Below are 22772 nucleotides of genomic sequence, written 5' to 3' on the forward strand. Positions count from 1 at the left end.
ATCTCTTTGCCTTCGCTTTCTAAAACCTTCTCTTAAAACGGACGCCAGAGGCTCGAGCATACGTCGCTTGACCGTAGGCGATGCAAAAATGAATTGGCTTAGCTCACTTGTCGTTGGAAAGTGAGTACCGTACAATCGCAAGTGTACCGCACAATTGTCATCAAGAGTGCGATTGTGACACATGGCACCTTCCTAATGCCCTGACCTTAAAACAGGATTGTGATTTTTGGACAGGTCTCACACCCTATGCACATTGTGAAAAACGTTTACAGGAAATCTGGACCTTTTGGGCTTTAACATGTTCGGCTGGCTGTTGGAATCCTGGGCCGGCCCAAGTTATTAGACGGGCCCAGAACGAACGATATTGAAATACTTGGTCCATTGCAAAATAATGCAATATCAATGACAATATTGCACTTTATGGGCTCATGGGCTCAAGATATAATACTTTATGTTACATAAGACAAGATTAATTCGAGTTATTTGAATCATTTATTTAAATTTTTATTTCTAATAAAAGAAAAATATTAGTTCGGAAAACATATATTTACCTCTTTTCAAACATTTAATTAAAATTTTCAAACTCAATTTCAATATATTCTTTGTTTCAGCAGGTGAGGATAAAGGTCGATCTTGTTATTGAAGCTGTTAAGGATATTTAGTAATAAATTATAGTTTACCATATATATTATATTTGATATTTTATTATAAGGCAAATATTAGATATTTGTCTTATTACCCTAGGTATCTTTCCATTTATTACTATTTCCATATCTTTGTAATTTATTTGATTATAAATAAGATAACTTTTATACCTAAATGGTGTGGTGGATTAATCAAACACTCTCAAAGCCTAATCCTCTTTTCGTTCTGATGAAGAGATTTGGGCGGAATTGTTCTTGACGGAATTGTTTTGAAATCAGCAATAAATTTATAATAGATGGGTTGAAATTTATAATAGATGGGTTCATCTCAACCCAATCTAATCAGAGAAGAACCCATAAATCAATTTAATTTAGTGAACTCAACCAAACTCAAATGAGTTTATGAGTTTATAGTCCAACTCGAATCTAAATGAATTCATAATTCCAACTATAACCTACACAATTCTAGTTGGGTTGGATAGATCTAATTTTTTGAACACCTCTAAAGCGGTATCCGTGGTTTGGGCATAGATTTGGGCTCATCACCAATTCGCTTACATCATTGTTAGATTCTTGAAATTTCCATTTGCAATCTCGAGACCCTAACACAGGAAATATATACATATGTATAAATTATTTAATAAAATATAGGATTGATGAAAAGGTAAGAACAGAAAAGGGAGTATTTTAAGAAAGAACACTGAATTTGAAAGCTCATTGTTTCCTCTAACAGTGCTTTACCAAAAAGTTACGATCACTCTGTCGCTTTCCTCAGTGTTCATCATTACAAACGGAAAAGGAACTAAAAAAAAAAAGAAAAAAAGTTCATCCTTTACGTTCTTCAATTCTCTTCTCTTCTCTTCTCTTCAACCCACGATTCTGCCAATTTAATACTAAATTACAACATTTTATCTTAATCTCTCTTCTTCTTTTGTTACTTAATTGCGTTCACTTTACGTTAATTAATGTTTAATCTTCTCAAAACAACCTCGTTTAAGCATACTATCACATGGGTCATGCCAGCAAACATGTTTACTTGTAGGAATCGGAATAGATTCGATGCTCGGTCATCTTTCTCAACTCTAACTCGTTTAAAATATAATTATCACTAATCTTAAAAAAACCCGTTTAAGACCCGAACAACTAGGTGGGTGTAATCTAAAGTTTCTCAATCCACATAGGTATGCTTTCAAAAAATGGATGGATTAGAGATGGAAACAAATGCAATAAATACGATGATTATTCCTCAAAGAAATGAACTAAAATCCATGGTCAAATTTGTGGTAAGCATTTGTAGACAAGATGTTTGAGAATGACATTATAAACACACATTATTATGATTAATAGGTTAAACAAACTATTAGCTCCCCCAACTTCTAAGGTTAGGAATCCCTTCCTTTTTTGAGTCTTCAAACAAAGTAGTACACCAGCTCATAACATGTTTGTTCGATATTGACATGATTAAGTTAAGAGCATGACACTGATACCACCTTAGGAATCATAACTCTCTACAGTGATATCATATTATTCACGTCATTCTTCTTAATTACACTTTTAATAATCTTACACGTCTAGTCCCCTAAATCTATGGATCCCACTACTCAAACTTTGGCAGCCTTATTTTCTGACCATTGAGAGAGAGAAGGAAGGAAGGATGAAGATGACTTTAGAGGTCACCCAAGAGCCAAGTTCAAAAAATGGTAATATAACCCTTCAAGGTCTCCAATTAGCCACTTCCCCTTTGGGACCCAAGTGGTGTGTGTGGTCTAGTGGCTTTGTATCTGGTGGTGGTTCACAGCCAAGGGTTCCCTATTTTGGTTTGCCTGTTGGGGTTCCCATCCGCCGCTTCTCAACCCTAACTCTAATCTTTTGCCTCTTTTGACTCTTCCAATTCAATTTCTTTCCCTCACCCTTCTTCATTGTCCTTTCTTTTTTGCTGCTTTTATTCAAAATCATTATCTTATAATCTCCCATTAATTTAATCCAACTTTTGTCGATCTTTATGCTATTCTATATCTTCCCGTTCAGAATTGTCGGACGATGAGTCCCACATTGGTTTATAAGTAAAGAAAAGCTATGAAAGTTGATGTTCAAAGTGGACAATATCATGTCATTGTAGAGAGTCGTGATTCTTAACATGGTATCATACTTTCACTCTACTTTTTAAATTAAAAGTTTGCGTCTTTAAACATATCTAGTTTTTGGGTCCTCTTTTAACACCTTTTTAGGCCGACCCATTTGAAGATAGTTTATGTTCAACGTTGACAATATCATGTCATTGTAGAGTATGATACCCACCCTCCACTTTTTGAATTTAAAGTTTGCGTCTTTTAACATCAATTCATTAAACATATCTAGTTTTTGGGTCCTCTTTTAACACCTTTTTAGGCCGACCCATTTGAAGATCAACCATTAGATTTGCTCAACAACTTGGTAATTAAAATACCCATTTGTTGGTTTGAATGGGATGGAGTAAAGAAAATAGATTAGGAATGTGTTTAGAGGGTAAAAATAATGGCATGGGGAAGAGATATAAGGCTTTGTAATGAGTATCAAATGGATGGATACAGGTTTAGATTCTGTGGTGGAAATGGGTTAGTCACAGTTTGAAGGATTTTGTTTGATAAGTCTATTGCTACCCATCAATCATTGTCACTTACTTTTCTTGTTTGTCATGCTTGCTGTCTGCTTTCAATCTTTGGTTCAACCCAGAAAACTATGAACACACCACAGGATAATCCTTTCTATCTCCTTTCTCTTTCTTTCATATTCATCAACAATCTTACATTTTTTATAAACAATTTTCGATCAAAAATCCTTTTCACACGACGAACTTTAACCCCGGCTTTTCAAGTATTTAAAAGATCGAGTTTATCGTCTATGAGTTTCAATGATAATGAAAAACGTTTCAAGTAATGAATCAAACAAAAGAGAGAGAGATCAGCTGCTTACGTTAGTTTGCTTCAATTCAACAAATGAATCTAAAATAATTCTCTTTTCGAGAATTACTTACGAATTATATTTTATAACGTATTTTGAATCAATCGAGCACGAGGTTATATGTTTCAATTTCTATAATCTCACTTCTTTTTTCAGTTATTTAATACTAATCTCTACTATACTTTTATCATAACTCATACATTAGAGTATATGTGGAGGAGAGTATTCTAACCTACGATCTTTTCAAGGTAGTGAAAATATCTTACGTGTTGAATGCGACCCATAATGGTGCCCTCGTCTAATGCCATTCCTGGACCTAATAGCAGATAGGTTGTGCTGTGCTGCTCCCATGCACACAGTCATTTGATAATTTCTTGAAGAATTTTAAACGTTATATATATATTTATTAGTCTAAGTATATACATTTTTATGTCAGTTGACTTACGTTTACGTTAGCATAGATATTTATTAGTCGGAGTAAAAAATTCTATTATAGTTCGATTTATTTATTTATTTATTTAATTTTCAAGTTGAATTTAGAAATTTATTTAATTTGACTTTAAGAGGGGCATTAATTACACTAATTAAGTTTATTAGAAATAACATTTAATAAAAGTACAACTTTTTTTTCTTTTTCAAAACACTTATTATTCTCTCTTACTTTATTTTCCTTTTTCTTATTATTAGTCATTAATATATTTTAAAATAATAACTCTCATATTTAAAATTTTTATTTCGATGAATTTATTTGTCCCTTTTTAAATGAATAAAAATTAAATAAAATACATGGTCGTGAAAATACTTAAAAAATATGATTTTATTTATTTATTTATTTTTGTTGTCGTATATACAACGGTCCCGTTATACACATTAAAACAAAAATTTAAAAACTTATTAGACTTTTCATTACCTAAAACCTATTTTTAATCATGTACCAACTTTTGTTTGATTAGTTATCTAACATATTTTCTACATTATATTTTAAACGAACAATTTTAAAAAAATTTAAAATAAAGTTTGTTTAATTTATTATTTAACCTAAATTGAATAAATATTAAAAGAGTATAAACTAATTTTTAGCCAATAAAAAATATTTTTAATAAAGTTTTTCATCCTATTTGACCATACATTTAAAAAAGTAATTAAAATAATAATTTAATCAATTTATTTACTCTTAGCTTATTAAAAAATTAAAATAATAAAATATGTGAAAATAATATTAGATTTTAAAGAATTTTTTTGTAAGTTAAAAAGTAAATTAAAGAGTGATAATTACAAAAAATAAATAAATAAAATCAATATTCTTATTTCCCCTTAGCTTCCTTTTTACAGTTGGACTGAAATTGACTAAAATTAATTTAAAATTAATTTATAAAAACCCACGTTTTACAAAAAAAATTACCCCAAATGCATATTGTTTTTATATTTAATAGAAAATACCAGGTGCCACGTAGTAATGGTCAATAAAGTTTTAATATATATATATATATTTTTAAATTCACTTTTTAAATTGTTTGCTTTACACTTTTTGATTGAGAGAGAGCCATCTATAAAAGAAATGGTAGAAAATAATATTATGAAATATCTCGTGCCACGTGGGATTAGATATTTTGAAATATTAATTATTTAGGTAAATTTTAATTAACTAACTCAACCATTTCTCTTACTATTTTATATATTTGGTTTAATAAATTAAAATGCATTTGAATTCCATTTCTTTTATATTTAATACATTTTCCAAATAATAATAATAATATATATATATATATATATATATATATTTTTTTTTTTCTTTTTATCGTGTGGCTGTAGACGGCTGAGACTACGGTCTACAGCCACCACAGATTCTGTTTCATGGTTCTGTGCTATTACCGCGTCGGGCTCGCCCAGGGAAGGCAGATGGTAAAACGGCGTCATTTTGAAGGACACAGCCCACTGGAATTTCGTACCCAATGGGCCGGGCCCCACATTTGGGTTCGCTTCATGGTCCTCATCCCTATATAAACCCACATCCCCCTCTTCACTTTCTTCCACCTCCAAAATTTCAATTCAAACCATAACTTCAAGGAAGGCGGCGGCGGCGGTGGTGGTGGTGGTGGTGAAAAAGCTTTGATCATTTCTTCTTCTTTTTCTTCTTCTCTACCTTCTCTCATTTTTTCCGTATCAAATTCGTCGATCTCTCATGGCGGCTTCCGTCGACAATCGTCAATATGGACCTCTCCAGCCACCGCTTAGTGGCGTCGTTAGGTCATTCAAGAATGGTCCTAACCATCGATCCGACTCTCCCGTTCGTGGCTGTAACTTCCCTAATTCCAACGTTGATTTTAATAACAACCGTCCTTTGAAAAGCTCCGTCAAGATACAAGAGGCGGCGGCGGAGGAGGAGGAGGAGGAGATGGAGGATTCGTGTAGCGAAGATGAGAATGAGAATGAGTTTCGTGATTTGATTGTGAAGGGAAACCGTGAACTCGAGCCGTCGATTTTGGATCACAGAGATGAAGGCACGGCTGATAATTGGATCGAGCGGAATGCTTCCATGGTCCGTCTCACAGGGAAGCATCCCTTCAATTCTGAACCGCCTCTTAACCGTCTGATGCATCACGGATTCATCACGCCTGTTCCTCTCCACTACGTCCGTAACCACGGTGTGGTCCCCAAGGCGAAATGGGCCGACTGGACCGTTGAGGTTTGCGGACTTGTCAAACGTCCCGCCAAGTTCACCATGGACCAACTCCTCAACGAATTCCGCTTCCGTGAATTCCCAGCCACACTCGTCTGCGCTGGAAACCGACGGAAGGAACAGAACATGGTGAAACAGAGCATCGGATTTAACTGGGGAGCGGCGGGTGTGTCTACGTCGGTATGGCGTGGTGTCCCACTTTGTGCCGTGTTGAAACGATGCGGGATATTGAGCCGTAAGAAAGGGGCACTGAATGTATGCTTTGAAGGAGCTGAGGATCTTCCTGGTGGCGGTGGGTCAAAATACGGAACCAGTATCAAGAAGGAACTAGCCATGGATCCAGCTAGAGACATCATTCTCGCCTATATGCAAAACGGCGAGCAATTAGCGCCGGACCATGGCTTTCCGGTGAGGATGATCATTCCGGGATTCATCGGTGGTAGAATGGTGAAATGGTTGAAACGAATCATTGTGACAACCAAAGAATCCGAAAACTATTACCATTTTAAGGATAACAGAGTCTTGCCTTCCCATGTCGACGCGGAGCTCGCCAACGCTGAAGGTAGTTAATTACTCTTCTCATTAATAAACAAGACAACGTTAAATCAAGTTGGTAATTGATTAATTAATTAATTAAATTAATGAATATGCAGCTTGGTGGTACAAGCCGGAACATATAATCAACGAGTTGAACATAAACTCAGTGATAACCACGCCCTGTCATGAGGAGATTCTGCCGATCAACGCGTGGACCACTCAGAGGCCCTACACCTTGAGAGGCTACTCTTATTCCGGTGAGCCGCTGTTGTAATTGTTTTTTTAATTCCATGGAGAGATCCAAACATTACACGAATTTTAATTTGGAAATTTGAAAAACTGTTAGGCGGTGGGAAGAAGGTGACGCGTGTGGAGGTGACGATGGATAGTGGAGAGACATGGCAGGTGTGCACGTTGGACCATCCGGAGAAGGCGAACAAGTATGGGAAATATTGGTGCTGGTGTTTCTGGTCGTTGGAGGTGGAGGTGCTGGACTTGCTCAGCGCTAAGGAAATTGCCGTCCGGGCTTGGGATGAAACCCATAACACCCAGCCGGAGAAACTCATCTGGAACCTCATGGTGTGTAATTTCACTCTGTATTGGGTTTATATTAAAATTTGAACATAATTAACGATTTGGGGAATTTGAATTTTGTTCAGGGAATGATGAACAATTGTTGGTTCAGAGTGAAAACCAATATGTGCAAGCCTCACAAGGGTGAAATCGGTATCATCTTCGAACACCCAACGCAGCCCGGCAACCAATCCGGCGGATGGATGGACAGAGAGAGACATCTGGAGATTTCCACTGAATCAAACCAGACATTGAAAAAGAGTGTCTCCACTCCATTCATGAACACCGCCTCCAACACGTACACCTTATCCGAAGTCAAAAAGCACAATTCCCCCCAATCCGCCTGGATCATCGTCCACGGCCATGTCTACGACTGCACTCGTTTCCTCAAAGACCACCCCGGCGGTTCCGACAGTATCCTCATTAACGCCGGCACCGACTGCACCGAAGAGTTCGACGCAATCCACTCTGACAAAGCCAAGAAAATGCTCGAGGACTATAGAATCGGGGAGTTAATCACCACTGGCTACGCGTCCGACTCCTCCTCCAATTCCCCTAACAACTCCACTCATGGCGCGTCCAACTTCTCCCACTTAGCCCCCATTCGAGAGGCTCCAGTATCACGACGCGTGGCGCTCGCCCCTAACGAGAAAATCCCCTGCAAATTGATTTCCAAGACCTCGATCTCACACGACGTGCGTGTGTTCAGATTCGCACTACCCGGTGGTCAGGACCAGGCTCTCGGATTACCCGTGGGGAAGCACATTTTCATATGCGCCACAGTGGACGGCAAGCTCTGCATGAGAGCCTACACGCCCACTAGCTCCATAGACGAAATGGGGTTCTTCGAATTGGTGGTGAAAGTATACTTCAAAGGCGTGCACCCAAAGTTCCCCAACGGCGGGATCATGTCGCAGTATTTGGATTCCATGGAGGTCGGATCCACGCTGGATGTGAAGGGTCCACTCGGCCATATAGAGTACACAGGGCGCGGCAACTTTATGGTCCATGGCAAGCCCCGGTTCGCGAGACGGCTTGCCATGCTGGCAGGCGGGACCGGAATAACCCCAATATACCAAGTGGTGCAAGCGATATTAAAGGATCCGGAGGACGAGACGGAGATGTATGTGGTGTATGCGAATCGGACGGAGGATGATATTTTGCTGAGGGAGGAATTGGACACGTGGGCGAAGAAGAACCAGAGATTGAAAGTGTGGTACGTGGTGCAGGAGAGTATTAGAGAAGGGTGGGAATATAGCGTTGGGTTCATTACAGAGAATATTCTGAGAGAGCATATTCCGGCGGCGGCGGAGGACACATTGGCATTGGCTTGTGGGCCGCCGGCGATGATTCAGTTCGCAGTGCAGCCCAATTTGGAGAAGATGAATTACGATACCAAGAATTCGTTATTAGTGTTTTAATTAATTAGTGGAAGGAAGACAACCAAAATAAATAAATTGGTTTTTTATATTTTTATTTTCTTCAATGAAAATCCAAAATTGAGGAAAAAAGTTGGATTCGTTTTGTAAAATAATGAAATATATGTGAATATTATAATAATTGTAAATACTCTTATTTTCTTTCTTTTTTTTATTTATTTATTATTTGGATGTATTCGTTTTGTAAAATAACGATAATTATAAGAAGCTTGTCGTTTTCCTCTTATCATTTATTTTATTATTTTGACGAATATATTTAATTAACGAAAAAGAAAGAAATTTATTAATTTTGAAGGGTGGGCGAGTGAAATGACAAAAATGCCAATCAGAAACCAAATTGTCCAGTTGGGGACTATGGACTTGAAAGGACAAGAGATGTAAATTAAAACACGGCACGTGAAAGTGAGAGATCGTTTTGTTTTATTTGCCAAACTCGTGCTTTGGAAAATTGGTGTTACAAAATTATTGAATGCCCATTTTCAATGCCTTCATTAATTCCAAACTTACTGCATCCACATTTTATTTCTTTAATAAACTTTTAAAAATTTCAACAAAATTGACATTTAAAACCTTTGGTGATAAGATACGTGTAGATTTAAACGCATGTTGTAATAATTAAAATATGATATCAAAATTCAAGCCCATTTTACGTACATGCGTAAAGATGTTCATTTAACCTGCATAGTTATGAAAGTTTCTTTCTCGACCGACTTGATGGACATCTCAATAAGATTAGATTAAGATAACCGAAACGTATAGCGTAGATGTGAGAAAGAACGGAGTTAGAATCCCGAGGGATAAATGGTGCATGTGATAGTATTATTAAGTAACAGTAGAAAATATGAAGGGTTGGCGGCGTCTCAGGGCGACATGGAATGAAAGTGCCCCATGTTGTTTGGGGAGCTGAAAGGCCAATTAGAAACCTAGTTTCCGCGCAGCCATCCATCCATCCATGTCTCCACAATCTCCGGACCCCTCTTTTTCCTCCACTTTTTTATGGCCGCCACACGCGCATCTCCTCCCCTTTCCACTTTTGGAACTGAGTCCCACATTGGTAATAACAACCAAGACGGTAAAAAATTACTAAGACTTCAAAGGAGTCGAGCCTCGATTAAGGGGAGGCGCACTTTGTTCGAGGGAAGGTGTTGGATGATGGAAGTCCCATATCGGCTAATTTAATGAATGATCATGAGTTTATAAGTGAGGAATACCAACTCCATTGGTATGAAGCCTTTTGGGGAAGCCTAAAGCAAAGCCATGAGCACTTATGCTCAAAGTGGACAATATCATACCATTATGGAGAGTCGTGGTGGTTCCTAACAGATGTCCCCATCCATTTCAAATTTAGCGGCACAAATTTAAGATAATTAAAAAACGCTAATTTGACTCACCCACTAACTACCCATAAAAGAAAGGCAAGTGGAATTGAATTGGTAGTCCCATGTTAATGTGGAAGGCAGCTAATTAGACAAGTGACAGCCAAATATGAATTGTTTAAGGGATTAAAAATGATATTGATTTGGTAATGTTTGGTATAAAATAAAAACCATATAGTATAATTATAATATAATATGCATTTAGATTCTGTACTGGTTACACCATAAAAAATGACTCCAAAGTCATTGGGTGGAACAAAGTTGGCGTATTATTCATTGTCTTGCCTGCTTGCTTGCCTGCCTTTTCTATATAAATTTATGATATTTATAAAGCTGAAGATACCCCTTGTCACAGGGGCACCCACAATATTTAAGTTTAGTCAATTGCATCTTATTCAATATATATATTCTTTTTTTTTTAATTAAAAAGTGTTTTATAAAGTGAAAAAGGAATGTTTATTTTATTTTTTTCCATATATTTCCCTTTTACTTTATTTTATATATATATATATATATATATATTTTGTCGGTAATTATTTATGGTAATAGACGGATCAAGTCTATATTGTTGGTTTTGGTCCATTACGTATTGATATTGGACTCATGATTTTAAGATGTGTCTATTAGGGAGAGGTTTTGATAGACTTATAAGAAATATTTGGTTCCCTTCTCCAATCTACGTGGGATCTCACAATCTACCCTTTTTGGGGGGCCTACCGTCGATGTTTGACTTAGATACATTTTGTAATAGCCCAAGCTCACTGCTAACAGATATTGTCTGCTTTAACCCATTACATATCGCTGTCAGTCTCACGATTTCAAAATGTGTCTGTTAGAGAGAGGTTTCCACGCCCTTATAAGAAATGCTTCATTTCACTTTCCAACCGAGGTGGGATCCAACAATCCACCACTTTTGAGGGTCTAGCGTCTACGCTCGCACACTGTTCGGTATCTGACTTTGATACCATTTGTAACAACTCAAACTCATTGCTAGTAAATATTGTTCGCTTTGGTCCGTTAGCTTAATGGTTAAAACGGGTTCGTTAAGGAGAGGTTTCCACGCTCTTATAAGAAATGATTCGTTCTCCTTTCTAACTTATGTGAGATCTCACACCGTTTAAAATAAATGGAAGAGTTAAAAGAAATGAGAACAAGTTGAGTTGAATTATAAAAGGATAAAAGAACGGTCACGTTTAGCGGTCAGAAATTATTGGACAAGCTACCATGCTCTTATGTCTCAATAATTATGAGCGACAACTATGGTATTAAAAATTCATTGCCATGTCGACGTTGTTACATATTTTCACATATTCGTTGACATTCACAAATATAACAGTTTTTTTTAAAACCCTAATGGTTCCTAGTGTTGTGGGGATGCAATTAATTTGCATTAAGCTTAACGTTATGGCACTTCGGTGTTAAAGAATATGAGGTCTCATATAGGTTGAAAAGGGTAACGAAGCATTCCTTATGAGGATGTGGAAACCTCTCCCTAGTAGATACATTTTAAAACGGTGAGGCTAACGAGGATACGTAACAGGCTAAAGCGGACAATATCTACTAACGGTAGGCTTGACCTGTTACAACTGGTATCAGAGCCAGACACTGGGCGGTGTGCTAGCGAGGACGCTAGGCCCCAAGGGTGGTGGTCACATTTGTTGAAGAGAGCAATGAAACATTGCTTATAAGAGTATGAAAACTTCTCTCTAATAGACAAGTCTTAAAACCACGATACGTAACTAGCCAAAACAGACAATATCTACTAACGGTAGGCTTGGACTGTTACAACTAGTATCAGAGCTAGACACTGGGCGGTGTGCTAGCGAGGACGCTAGGCCCCAAGGGGGGTGGATTGTGATGTCCTACATCTGTTGAAGAGGGGAATGAAACATTTGTTATAAGAGTATGAAAACCTCTCCGTAATAGACATGTTTTAAAACCGTGAGGCTGACGATGATCCATAACCGGCCAAAACAGACAATATCTACTAACGGTGGGCTTGGACTCTTACAACTGGTATAAGAGCTAAACATTAGGCAATGTGCAAGCAAGGACGCTAGGCCCCAAGGGGGGTGGATTGTGATGTCCTACATCTGTTGAAGAGGGGAATGAAACATTTCTTATAAGGGTATGAAAACATCGCCCTAATAGACATGTTTTAAAACCGTGAGGCTAACGACGATACATAACTGGCCAAAACAGACAATATCTAACGGTGGGTTTGGACTATTACATAAGATCACACGGACAGAGAAGAACCTAAGGCCAAAGCTAAGTGAGTCAACCCATCGGATCACGGTCCACACCGAAGGTTTTGACCACCCTTCCTCAAGTAGGGTTAAATGATTCAATCTACGAGAAATCAAGTTCAAGAAAAAGGTTTTTGACAATACAAGGAGCAATTAGAAAACCCTAAACCGATCGTATAAAGTAAACGAGAGATCTTCAACATCGCACAACCCTACCTTTGAGTCAAATCCATATTTTCTTCTTTCTTTCAATTGGGTATTGATTTAATGTTTGAAACGCATTGTACTACACCAAACCAATGAGTATATAAAATTATGCATCAACATCAAACAGTAATGAATAAATAAAAGGTCTTGTAATTGGAGGATAGAGTGTCGTGTTCCTCCCCAGGCGTGATTGAAGCGTTAAATCAAAGAAAAGAGGCCTACAAAAAATGCATGGCCCTCTCCACTCCTAACTAAAAATATCAACAAATACTTCCACTCTTCCAACTCCACATCATCACTTCATCATTTTTTATACCTCATTCCAAATCAAACCATTATAGATACAAAATAATAAATGATTTGTTCAACCATAATATATTAAAATATAACTTAAATACATTAAAATCACTACATAATATATTAAAATATAACTTAAATACATTAAAATCACTACATAATTCTTACCACATAAACATAAATTCAAAATTATTATCCTAATTAAAACATTAAAACACCAGCAACGAAGTCTCTAAGTCATACTCTAAATCTTTCAATATGGGCTTCACTGTCAACTCAATCATTGGCGGCGGCCCACAAACCAAAGCCAAACTCTCCGGCGACCCCATCGGAATATGCTCTCTCAGAACACTTTCCTTAATATACCCCACGCTGTACGGCCACCCTTCTTTAACGCCATCCTTCACCACGTACCATATTTTCAATCTCTCATTCTCCTTCGCCCACGTGTCCAATTCCTCCCTCAGCAGAATATCCTCCTCCGTCCGATTCGCATACACCACATACATCTCCGTCTCGTCCTCCGGATCCTTTAATATCGCCTGCACCACTTGATATATGGGCGTTATCCCTGTCCCGCCGGCCACCATCGCCAGCTTCTTCGCGAATTTGGGCTTTCCGTGGACCGTGAAGTTGCCGCGGCCCAGGTATTCTATGTGGCCCAGTGGGCCTTTTACGTCTACGATTGAGCCCAATGGGAGTGAGTCTAGATACTGTGACATGAGGCCGCCATTTGGGAAATCGGGATGCATATTCTTGAAGTAAACTTTTACGACTAAGTCAAAGAAGCCCATTTCGTCAACGGAGCTTGACGGCGTGTAGGCTCTCATGCAGAGCTTTCCCTCGATATTGGCGCATAAAAATATGTGCTTTCCGACGGGTAATCCCAAAACTTGGTCTTTTGAAGATAGACCGAACCGGAAAATTCTCGTGTTGTGAGATATTGAAATCTTCGATATCAATTTAACCGGGATTTTCTTTCCTGGGACCAGTGCCACGTGTTGTTCAACCGCTTCGGATGATGACGTCTTCTCTTCACTGTCGTTTTCGGTCAATAAGTCGCCGATCATGTAGTCTTCCAGCATGTTTATGGCTTTGTCGGAGTGGATGGCGTCGAACTCTTCCGTGCAGTCGGTTCCGGCGTTGATGAGGATGCTGTCGGCGCCGCCGGGATGGGCTTTGAGAAACGGAGTGCAGTCGTAGACGTGGCCGTGGACGACGATCCAGGTGGATTCCGGCGTGTTGTGGGTTTTGACTTCCGACATGGGGAATGTTTTGGCGGCGGTGGTCTTGTTTTTGTCGTTTGTGGGTTTTGAGGAAGGTGGGTCGGTGGGATTGATTTTGTCCTTTTCCTTCCAGCCGCCGGACTGGTTGCCGGGGAGAGTTGGGTGGCGGAACACGATTCCCAGCTCTCCGTTTTGGGGTTTGCATACGTTAATCTTGATTCGAAACCATGAGTTGTTCATCATGCCCTAAATTCAAATTCAAATTCAAATTCAAATTAATTTATTATCAATTCCATTATTATAAACAAATCATTAATTTTATTGAAAGTGAAATACAAAATTACCATGAGATTCCAATTGAGGTTTTCTGGTTGGGTGTTGTTGGTCTCATCCCAAGCTCGGACAGCAATCTCCTTGGAGCCAAACAGCTCCACAATTTCCACCTCAACCGACCAGAAAATCCAGCACCAATACTTCCCATACTTGTTGGGCTTCTCATGGTACTCCAAATTACATATTTTCCACGTCTCCCCACCGTCCAACGTCACCTGCACCCGTGTCACTTTCTTCCCACCACCTTTACCATGGCACCAATCTTATAATTAGTCTCACGTGGAAAATAACAACCAACCAAAGTACGTGGAAATTATTAATTAAATTTGCTCACCCGAAAATGCATATCCCCTCAACGTGTACGTCGACTGGGTCATCTTTGAACTGATCAATAACGTCTCGTCATGTGACGGTGTTGTTATCACCGAGTTTATGTTCATCTCGTAGACAACATATTCCGGTTTATACCACCAACCTAAATAATATGAAACAATCAAATTAATTTTATTTCTTTATGGATCTTTTTAACCTGAGTTAGTAACTGAACTTTAATTTAACGTTTAATAAATTATGGATTTGTCTTAACAATAATACCTTTAGCATTTGCTAGCTCGGAATCTACGTGAGATGGAAGCACACGATTGTCCATAAAATGATAGTAATTGTCAGATTCTCTATTAGTGACGATGATTCGTTTGAGCCACTTGACCATACGACCACCAGTGAACCCTGGTACAATCATCCTCACGGGAAAGCCATGGTCCGGTGGGATAGGGTCACCATTTTGCATGTAGGCTATTATGATATCTCTTGATGGGTCCATTGCCATTTCTCTTCTTATGCTCGTGCCATAGGTGCAGCCTCCTCCGCCAGGGAGGTCGTCAGCACCTTCCATCCATACATACAAGGCTCCTCTATGACGGCTGAAGATGCCACACCGTTTCAATACTTCGCGTAATGGCACGCCCCGCCAAAGTGAGGTAGAGGTCACAGCGGCTCCCCAATGGAACCCAATAGTTTGTTTGAACATGTTCTGCTCCTTTCGTCGATTGCCCGAACAAGTTATAGTAACGGGAAACTCGATAGATCTAAATTAAAGAATATAAAAAAAGAGTTAAAAAGTTGAACATAGGAGCTAACTTTTTTATATAATTAAAATTTCAAACAAATATGCATCAATTTAAATAAACTATTATAACCAAGTTAGGAGATTTTGAGTTGAATGGACATTTAACCACCTGAAGTCATTGACAAGTTGTTGGAGTGTGAATGTTGTCGGATTTTCGAGGAGTCCGATGATTTCAATCGTCCAATTAGACGAGTCAGCCTTTGGAACCGGACCGTGGTTACGAACATAGTGAAGTGGGGCCGGGGTGATGAAGCCATGACGCATTAGACGGTCCAACGGCGGCTCAGAGTTAAAGGGGTGTTTTCCGGTAAGACGGATCATGGAAGGATTTCTGATGATCCCATTGTCCGCCGTGCCCTCATCCCTTGGATCAAGAACCGACGGCTCGATTTCCTCCTTACCCTTTCGGATTAAATCCCGAAAGTAATCATTGTTGTCATCGTGGCGATCAAAGGAGGAATCGTCATCGTCATCGTCATCGTTAATAGTGAGAGTTATTTCAGGATGGCGTTTGATTTTGAAACTAGGGGACCGTAATGAGTTGCAGCGTTGAGCTAGAAAGTTGCCATTGGTGGGTGGCTCCATGTCGAGGGTTTTGTGATCAACCGTAGCCGCCATTGAAGCTTGTTTGAAAAACAAGTGAAGAAGATTAAGATTTGAGTGGTGAATATGAAGGTCCATGAAATGGGGTTTATATAGAGACTCCAACAACACGGGAAGGAAATCCAAGTAATTAAATTAAAATATGTTCGAGGGCTCCTACTTTGAATATTCCACTTTACTTGGATTTGTTCTTCCTCATTAAAAAAATTTAATCAAATTTGGTCAATCAATTGGAGCGCCCATTTGAAGCTATGTTTGGGACGGAGGATGCTCGGAATTTTCTACCCGGGAAAATGTCTTTTAGTTCTCTGTTTCAAACATGATCTGTTTACTATCTATCACTTACATATTGTTGAGGATTATTGGGAGTGAGTCGAAGTCATGAGAGTTTATGCTCAAAGTGGATAATATCATATCATCGTGGAGAGTCGTGATTCCTAACCTATACCTATAATCATTTATCTTCTCTAATCAAGTTGAAATTTTTAAGTTTATTAAATAAAGACATATTCTTAAGACAAGTTTGATTTACATTTGTTCATTTGTTCAATTAAATTTTGAAGAAAAAAGGGTAAATTCGTTTAATTAAGTTGATTTGATTGAATCAAATAATAATAAAAGTTGAATTAAATTAAACTTAACCAAAAAAAAAAAAAAAAAAAAAAAAAAATCAACTTTCCAAATTTTATGGCATTCATTTAATTTAATTCTAATTTCCTGCATGTAGATTCAGTCCTGTTGAGCATTGAAATTGAAATTTGAATTACCTGGTACGTTCAACATGTTGGACATATTAATTTAGTGACATAATTTAATTATTTATTTAATTATTTATTGTTTTTACATTTGTTCAATAACACGGTCATGACTTTAATATTTAAAATTAAGTTTTTACTCATTTGTGTTGAAAGATGATAGTCCCACATCGGTTAATTTACAGAATGATCATGAGTTTATAAGTGAATAATACTAACTCCGTTGTTATGAGTCGTTTTGGGAAAGTCCAAAGTAAAGTCATAGACAATATCATGTAAAGAGTAGTGTTCATCTAATTGAATTTAAAATAAAAAATAAAAAATTAGTCCAACAAATAGAAAATAAATTTAAATTTTAAAATTTAAAAACTAACAAAATGAGGCGGCAATTGGGGAAATATTGTAGTGAAGTACGTGTTGACAAATTCCAAGTCAACGTAATAAAAGGTAAATTGTTATTTTGTTATTTTATTTGAAGTCCCATTAATTTGTGCCGTTGTTTTTCCAATTATTAAGGGGGAATTCTTCGCTACCTCATGGCTTACATGATATTATGTAGTCCTCACCGCCTATTATTTATATATAAATTAAGCAATAAAATATGGCTAATATGAATATGATATAAATTAAAACCAATTTTCTTTTAATTATCCAGTGTAAAATATTTATTATTAATTTAAATATATCTGTTTATTCTTTTACCATTTTTAAATGTCCAAAATAATTGAAATGAGATATTTGAATATAAAAATTAAAATAGAATAAAAAATAGATGGGAGGGATATTAATTAGATAATCTTCACTTTTTATACGTTTGAACTATGATAAGCGCTAATTTCTTACTCATTTAATTTTTCTTATTAAAGAATACATTAAAATTTTCATATTAACCAAATATTAATCATGTGACTGAATTTATCAAATATTATTTTATATTATAAGTTTTTTGTTTCGACAATGAAGTGGGAGTGGCGTAATTGAGCTCAAATAATTTTATTTATTACAATAATAGATGTTTATGATTAATGTGCTAATTAATCACATTAAAAGATAATTAGTGCATTAAGAGTCGACGTGGTAATAGGACGCTTTTTGCTTTCAATACATTTATTTATTTATTTATATTAAAACACTAATTATATATATTGGTGTCATAAAAGTCAAATGAAAACATTTAAAATATATATAAATAAAGTCAACAAATATATTAAAATTCCCAAGATTTTGTTTTTGATTTTCCACGTGTCTACCTTCCGTCATTTTCTGTCTTCTATTATCTATTTAATTGGTTATCTATGATTTTTGAGTTATAGATGAAATACTACAAAACTATAATCCATAATCAATATTATTTTATGTAATTTTCAATGTCCCATTTAAATACATGTTAAATGTGTTTAATATAACACACTAAAAAATTATTATTACATAAATACACGTATTAATAATCAATAAATTAAATTTATGTCGTCCTTTTTTAATGTACCTGACGTCTAGAATACCAATTTTGATCGCATAAGTGTTTCACACATTTTAATAATGAATAAATCATTGATTAAATAATTAGCTTACTCTAACGTGTTATTTATTTATCACATTGAAAATTTTATACATATTCTTAATAATAATTATTTGATATTACTAAATTTTATTAAAAACTAAAACATATAATTAGTGAAATTTAATAAAGGAAAAATGTATATAAAAATCATATTATATAGAATTATTGTGTGTTATGGACTCGAATAAGATTAATGGATCAAGTAATTCTAGAAGAGCCCACGGATGTTTCTTAATGGGCTTTCTCGGGCGAGCGGGTTGGATTTGAAAATCGTGGGCTTCGTTTGGCCGAACAATACTTCGGCTCTCTGTTTCCCTCGCCGTCTGAATTCTCTCTTCCGCTTCACTGGAACCCTCCTCCGCCGAATAATGTTCGGAGTTCGTCGTTCCCTGGGGATTGTCTCCAATGATCTTCTTCATCGCTTCCGATCATTATCAGTGAGTTCGTTAACGTTGCGTAATTATTTGTTGATTGCGATGCGACAAGAGTAATAGGATCTAGGGCTTGTGAATCTCTGGAGTTTTGTTATTCGATTTGATTTTTGAGTTTAAAACATTTGTGCGTTGGAAGATTTTGAATGTTTGTCGATGATATGTGTAGATCGAGTCGATTCACATAAAAGCGGGTATGGAGATTCCCGATAACAAGCCGCTCAAATATGCGCTTCAGTACATTAATGGAATTGGCCGATCGAGAGCACCGCAAGTTCTTGCTGAGCTCCACTTGGAGAACAAGCTTGCCAAGGATTTAACTAAACGAGAGATTGTTGTTCTTGCGGACGAAATTTCTAAGTACATGGTCGGACATGAATTGGTAATTAGCGGCTCTCTCCACCATATTTCTTCCCATGAATTTCAAATATGTTTGCAGGGACTAACAGGATGTTTATTTTTTTGTGTCTGTGTTGCAGAATAAGTGTGTTAAGAAGGACATTGATAGATTGCAGGCAATTCAGTGCCACAGAGGGATTAGGCATGGTGAAGGATTGCCATGTCGAGGCCAACGAACAAAGACCAATGCTAGGACTATGAAGTCGAAGCAGATCGGTTCTGGAAAGAAGAAAGCTTCTCGTTGAAAATGGTTTTGCAATTCCTTCTCTTTTTAACATTTGTATAGCTTCATTTGCACTTGATACATCACATTTAGCATAAGACTTCAATAGCTGTTGAAATTATGAACTGGTTATTAACAAATGGTTCTGGAATTCCTCCTCTTTAGAAACGTTTAAATGCTTAAATTTGCATTTCTAATGGTTTAATTGCTTAAACTGTTCGTAATTTGTTCACTTCTCTTAATCTGTTTGTTTGAGGTTGTGTTAATTTTCACCATTTCAGAAGGCCCATATACCCAATATTAGATGCAATATAATAGACATACTATATGAAAAAGAAAAAAAAAACATTTGTTTAGCTGTACATTATTTTCATTGCATCTAGCTCATAGTTGGATCCAAAAGAGGAATTGATATCAACTTAGCACACCAATAAGTGTCGAGATAGATGATAGCAATGATAGGCTGTTAGATGTCTCAATCGCACTTTCCTTGGCAGTGGATTTTTGGGATTGAGTGGATTTTTGGGATTGTGTGGCACTCACTCTCAACACCGAGTGAGTCAAGCCAACTTGGATTTGTGTCATCTATAGTCATACAACATATGCTCAAGCCTTTAGAGTAGAGAGATTTTTGAAGGAGAGTTTGAAAGTAAAATTGAAAGGTTTGCTTGCAAAGAAAGAAACGCCACAACTTAAATATCATATAACTCGGGTAGGAAGAATTGGTAGGAAGACTTGACAACTAGTTGCATCTCCCTATTGTACATTTTGAGATGATTCATGGTCAGGATTGACAGGCCTAGACGTGATTTTGTCCCTATTGTACATTTTGAGATGATTGAGGACTGACAGGTCTAGACATGATTTCGCCGAATGGTCATACAATATCTAGGTGGGAGGAGTTAACGATTGGTTGTATCCCCTATAGTACATTTTGGGACGACAATCGCTGAATAGTCAACTGAATAGTCAAAATAATACAATATAGGATTGAAAGGATATGAACATGTAACCACGGGCAACCTGCCCTAACCAACATGATCATGATAGTAGGAAGATTAGTTTGAAAATATCCAATCTTCAACTTGAGTTGATCATGACCCATTTTCAAATTGAATTTAGATTAAATGATAAAATAATTAATATTTTAAATATGATTTATAATACAATTGTAATACATCATCCCTAAAATGAAAAGAAGCAAGTCAAGTTTCGAAGAAAAAGTAATAATTAAACTTGGGCCAAGCCCATTCTAAAACGAATAAGTTTGGGCCTGAGTTTTGGGCCAAGCCCATTCTAAAACGAATTAGTTTGGGCTGGCCTTTATCCACATTTTTGTAAGCGGGATGAAGAAGAGGAAGAAGAAGATAAGGTGGGCATTGAAACCAGAGAGCCGCTCGGCGTTCAATCGGATTGAAGAAATCCACTAATGTGCTGATTGCCGTCTGGTGAGTGAGAAGTTTGAAGAGAGGAGATAATGGCGCACACTTTAGCATTGCCCGTCGCTCCTTCGCTCTCCCTTATCTGCAATTCTCGAACCTCCAATCCTCTCTCTAACGCAATCTCCTTCCCCATTTCAAACCCTCGGGTAAATCTTCTCTTCTTTGGACTTCAACTATGGAGTTCGTTTCTTCAATTTTACCTTCTTCCTCCGTTCAATTACTTACGTCGGCTCTACAGTTTCCATTTCTATCGTTTCTTCGTGCTTCAATTCCATGTATTTTTTTCGATGTGGAGGGATTTTGCCCAATTATATTTATCCTGCGGAACTTGGCTATTGTCTTCTTGATTTCATATTGTATCTGTTTCTTGATTTCTGCATTCCCTTTGCCCGTGATTATTGCAGCTTGATTCTGTGAAACTATGATTACAGAACATACTCTCAACTCAGCATTTTTTTTTTTTTTTTTTGAATTTCCTTTTCTCAACTCATTTCTATACTCAATTTTTCCTTGGTTTCAGTATTAGACTCTACCTCTACACTTTCATTGAATAGTGTGATGAAACAAAAATTCTAAGTGAATCAAATTCAGGATCCTAAATCCCATTTTCCCTCACCCTTTCTGTGCATGATGGATTATAAAGATTAAGCAGATATAATTGGACGGAAAGAGTTGATTATGGCAACGAATGGCTGACCTTAGATGGAAATTTGACTTGCTAGTCTATGCTGGACAGGATAAAGTTCGTAACCCATTAGCTTAAGATTTTGAGTTGATTTGTGATTTAACTTGGTATCGGAGTAGGAGGTCCGGTGTTTAACTCCTACGAAGTTTCAAACTCACAAGATATCCCTGTTTCTTCTTGAATGATTGCCTCATTTTTCTTCCTTTAATTTTGAACCTTTCAGGTTCCTGGTCTTCAAATCAAGTGTGTCCGTGTTGGAGGAGTTGAGATACCAAACAACAAGCGAGTTCTATACTCCCTTCAATACATACATGGAATTGGGCGCAACAATGCTAAGAAAATACTGTTTGATCTAAACGTGGAGAATAAGATCACCAAGGACTTAGCTGAGGAGGAACTCATATCTATCAGAGATGAAGTTTCCAAGTACATGATTGAAGGAGATCTGGTCTCTCTCTTTCTCTATCTCTGTGTGTGTGTGTTAGAATTACAAACGTTGGTTGTCTCTGTTACTTTGCGAAGTGCTTAAAAATGTAATTGTTGGGTTTTGCAGAGGCGTTTCAACGCACTTGCCATAAGGAGATTGAAAGAGATTCAGTGTTATAGAGGGATTCGACACATCCAGGGGTTGCCATGCCGAGGGCAGCGAACGAAAAACAACTGCAGGACGTTGAAGGGTAAGAAGGTCGCCATTGCAGGGAAGAAGAAGGCTCCTCGTTGAGGCCTTTGCCATTGCATCTCTTGTAAAAGCTTAGAGACGTATTGTTTAAACTCTGGATTTGCATCTGATTTCCTCATGAAAATACTTTTGTGTTATTGCTGTGTCATGTTCTATCTTACAGATGCGCTCACCCTCTTCAAATGCTCGAGTAGTTAACGAGAGGTCCATTATTATAACTCATTTTACTAACACAATCTTTTGTATTGGATCTCTGGGGACGATGAACTAGTCTAAACCATCAACAAGATCGCTACTAAAATGATGTGCTTTGTGGAGGCATTGTTCGTCAGCGCCAGGCCTTGGACGTGGCATCAATTAGAAT

The 22772-nt window shown here is 37.2% G+C and overlaps 4 protein-coding genes across 4 annotated transcripts; 3 read left to right on the plus strand and 1 right to left on the minus strand.

Moving 5' to 3' along the window:
• The first annotated feature begins 5620 nt into the window (after positions 1–5620).
• On the plus strand, positions 5621–8943 carry LOC111809152 (nitrate reductase [NADH]). The gene is made up of 4 exons (XM_023695517.2): positions 5621–6826; positions 6918–7058; positions 7148–7380; positions 7461–8943. The coding sequence occupies exons 1-4, from the start codon at positions 5767–5769 to the stop codon at positions 8793–8795; spliced, it is 2769 nt and encodes a 922-aa protein (XP_023551285.2). The 5' UTR covers positions 5621–5766; the 3' UTR covers positions 8796–8943.
• Positions 8944–13062: 4119 nt separating this feature from the next.
• On the minus strand, positions 13063–16248 carry LOC111809170 (nitrate reductase [NADH]-like). The gene is made up of 5 exons (XM_023695549.2): positions 15740–16248; positions 15096–15589; positions 14836–14976; positions 14513–14745; positions 13063–14414 (listed from the first exon to the last, which is right to left on the minus strand). Exons 1-5 carry the CDS (start codon positions 16246–16248, stop codon positions 13152–13154), a joined length of 2640 nt encoding a protein of 879 aa, XP_023551317.2. The 3' UTR covers positions 13063–13151.
• A 2578-nt stretch (positions 16249–18826) lies between these two features.
• Positions 18827–19828, plus strand: LOC147789754 (small ribosomal subunit protein uS13m-like). Its single transcript, XM_087117132.1, has 3 exons — positions 18827–18986; positions 19150–19362; positions 19460–19828. Exons 1-3 carry the CDS (start codon positions 18918–18920, stop codon positions 19622–19624), a joined length of 447 nt encoding a protein of 148 aa, XP_086973258.1. The 5' UTR covers positions 18827–18917; the 3' UTR covers positions 19625–19828.
• A 1131-nt stretch (positions 19829–20959) lies between these two features.
• On the plus strand, positions 20960–22545 carry LOC111808737 (small ribosomal subunit protein uS13c). Its single transcript, XM_023694888.2, has 3 exons — positions 20960–21190; positions 21953–22177; positions 22283–22545. The coding sequence occupies exons 1-3, from the start codon at positions 21080–21082 to the stop codon at positions 22448–22450; spliced, it is 504 nt and encodes a 167-aa protein (XP_023550656.2). The 5' UTR covers positions 20960–21079; the 3' UTR covers positions 22451–22545.
• Positions 22546–22772: the final 227 nt, after the last annotated feature.

Source organism: Cucurbita pepo, chromosome 13, assembly GCF_057944985.1.
Source record: "Cucurbita pepo subsp. pepo isolate OVF chromosome 13, ASM5794498v1, whole genome shotgun sequence".
Taxonomy (NCBI): domain Eukaryota; kingdom Viridiplantae; phylum Streptophyta; class Magnoliopsida; order Cucurbitales; family Cucurbitaceae; genus Cucurbita; species Cucurbita pepo.

Excerpts from the sequence above, each read along its gene's own strand:
- LOC111809152 (XM_023695517.2), top strand. The coding sequence starts at position 5,767 with ATGGCGGCTTCCGTCGACAATCGTCAATATGGACCTCTCCAGCCACCG. Across the intron at positions 7,059-7,147 it reads GAGAGGCTACTCTTATTCCG|GCGGTGGGAAGAAGGTGACG; the intron begins GTGAGCCGCTGT and ends AAAAACTGTTAG. Across the intron at positions 7,381-7,460 it reads AACTCATCTGGAACCTCATG|GGAATGATGAACAATTGTTG; the intron begins GTGTGTAATTTC and ends AATTTTGTTCAG.
- LOC111809170 (XM_023695549.2), bottom strand. The coding sequence starts at position 16,248 with ATGGCGGCTACGGTTGATCACAAAACCCTCGACATGGAGCCACCCACC. Across the intron at positions 14,977-15,095 it reads CGAGCTAGCAAATGCTAAAG|GTTGGTGGTATAAACCGGAA; the intron begins GTATTATTGTTA and ends CATATTATTTAG. Across the intron at positions 14,746-14,835 it reads GAGGGGATATGCATTTTCGG|GTGGTGGGAAGAAAGTGACA; the intron begins GTGAGCAAATTT and ends GCCATGGTAAAG.
- LOC147789754 (XM_087117132.1), top strand. The coding sequence starts at position 18,918 with ATGTTCGGAGTTCGTCGTTCCCTGGGGATTGTCTCCAATGATCTTCTT. Across the intron at positions 18,987-19,149 it reads ATCGCTTCCGATCATTATCA|ATCGAGTCGATTCACATAAA; the intron begins GTGAGTTCGTTA and ends TGATATGTGTAG. Across the intron at positions 19,363-19,459 it reads ACATGGTCGGACATGAATTG|AATAAGTGTGTTAAGAAGGA; the intron begins GTAATTAGCGGC and ends TCTGTGTTGCAG.
- LOC111808737 (XM_023694888.2), top strand. The coding sequence starts at position 21,080 with ATGGCGCACACTTTAGCATTGCCCGTCGCTCCTTCGCTCTCCCTTATC. Across the intron at positions 21,191-21,952 it reads TCCCCATTTCAAACCCTCGG|GTTCCTGGTCTTCAAATCAA; the intron begins GTAAATCTTCTC and ends TGAACCTTTCAG. Across the intron at positions 22,178-22,282 it reads ACATGATTGAAGGAGATCTG|AGGCGTTTCAACGCACTTGC; the intron begins GTCTCTCTCTTT and ends TGGGTTTTGCAG.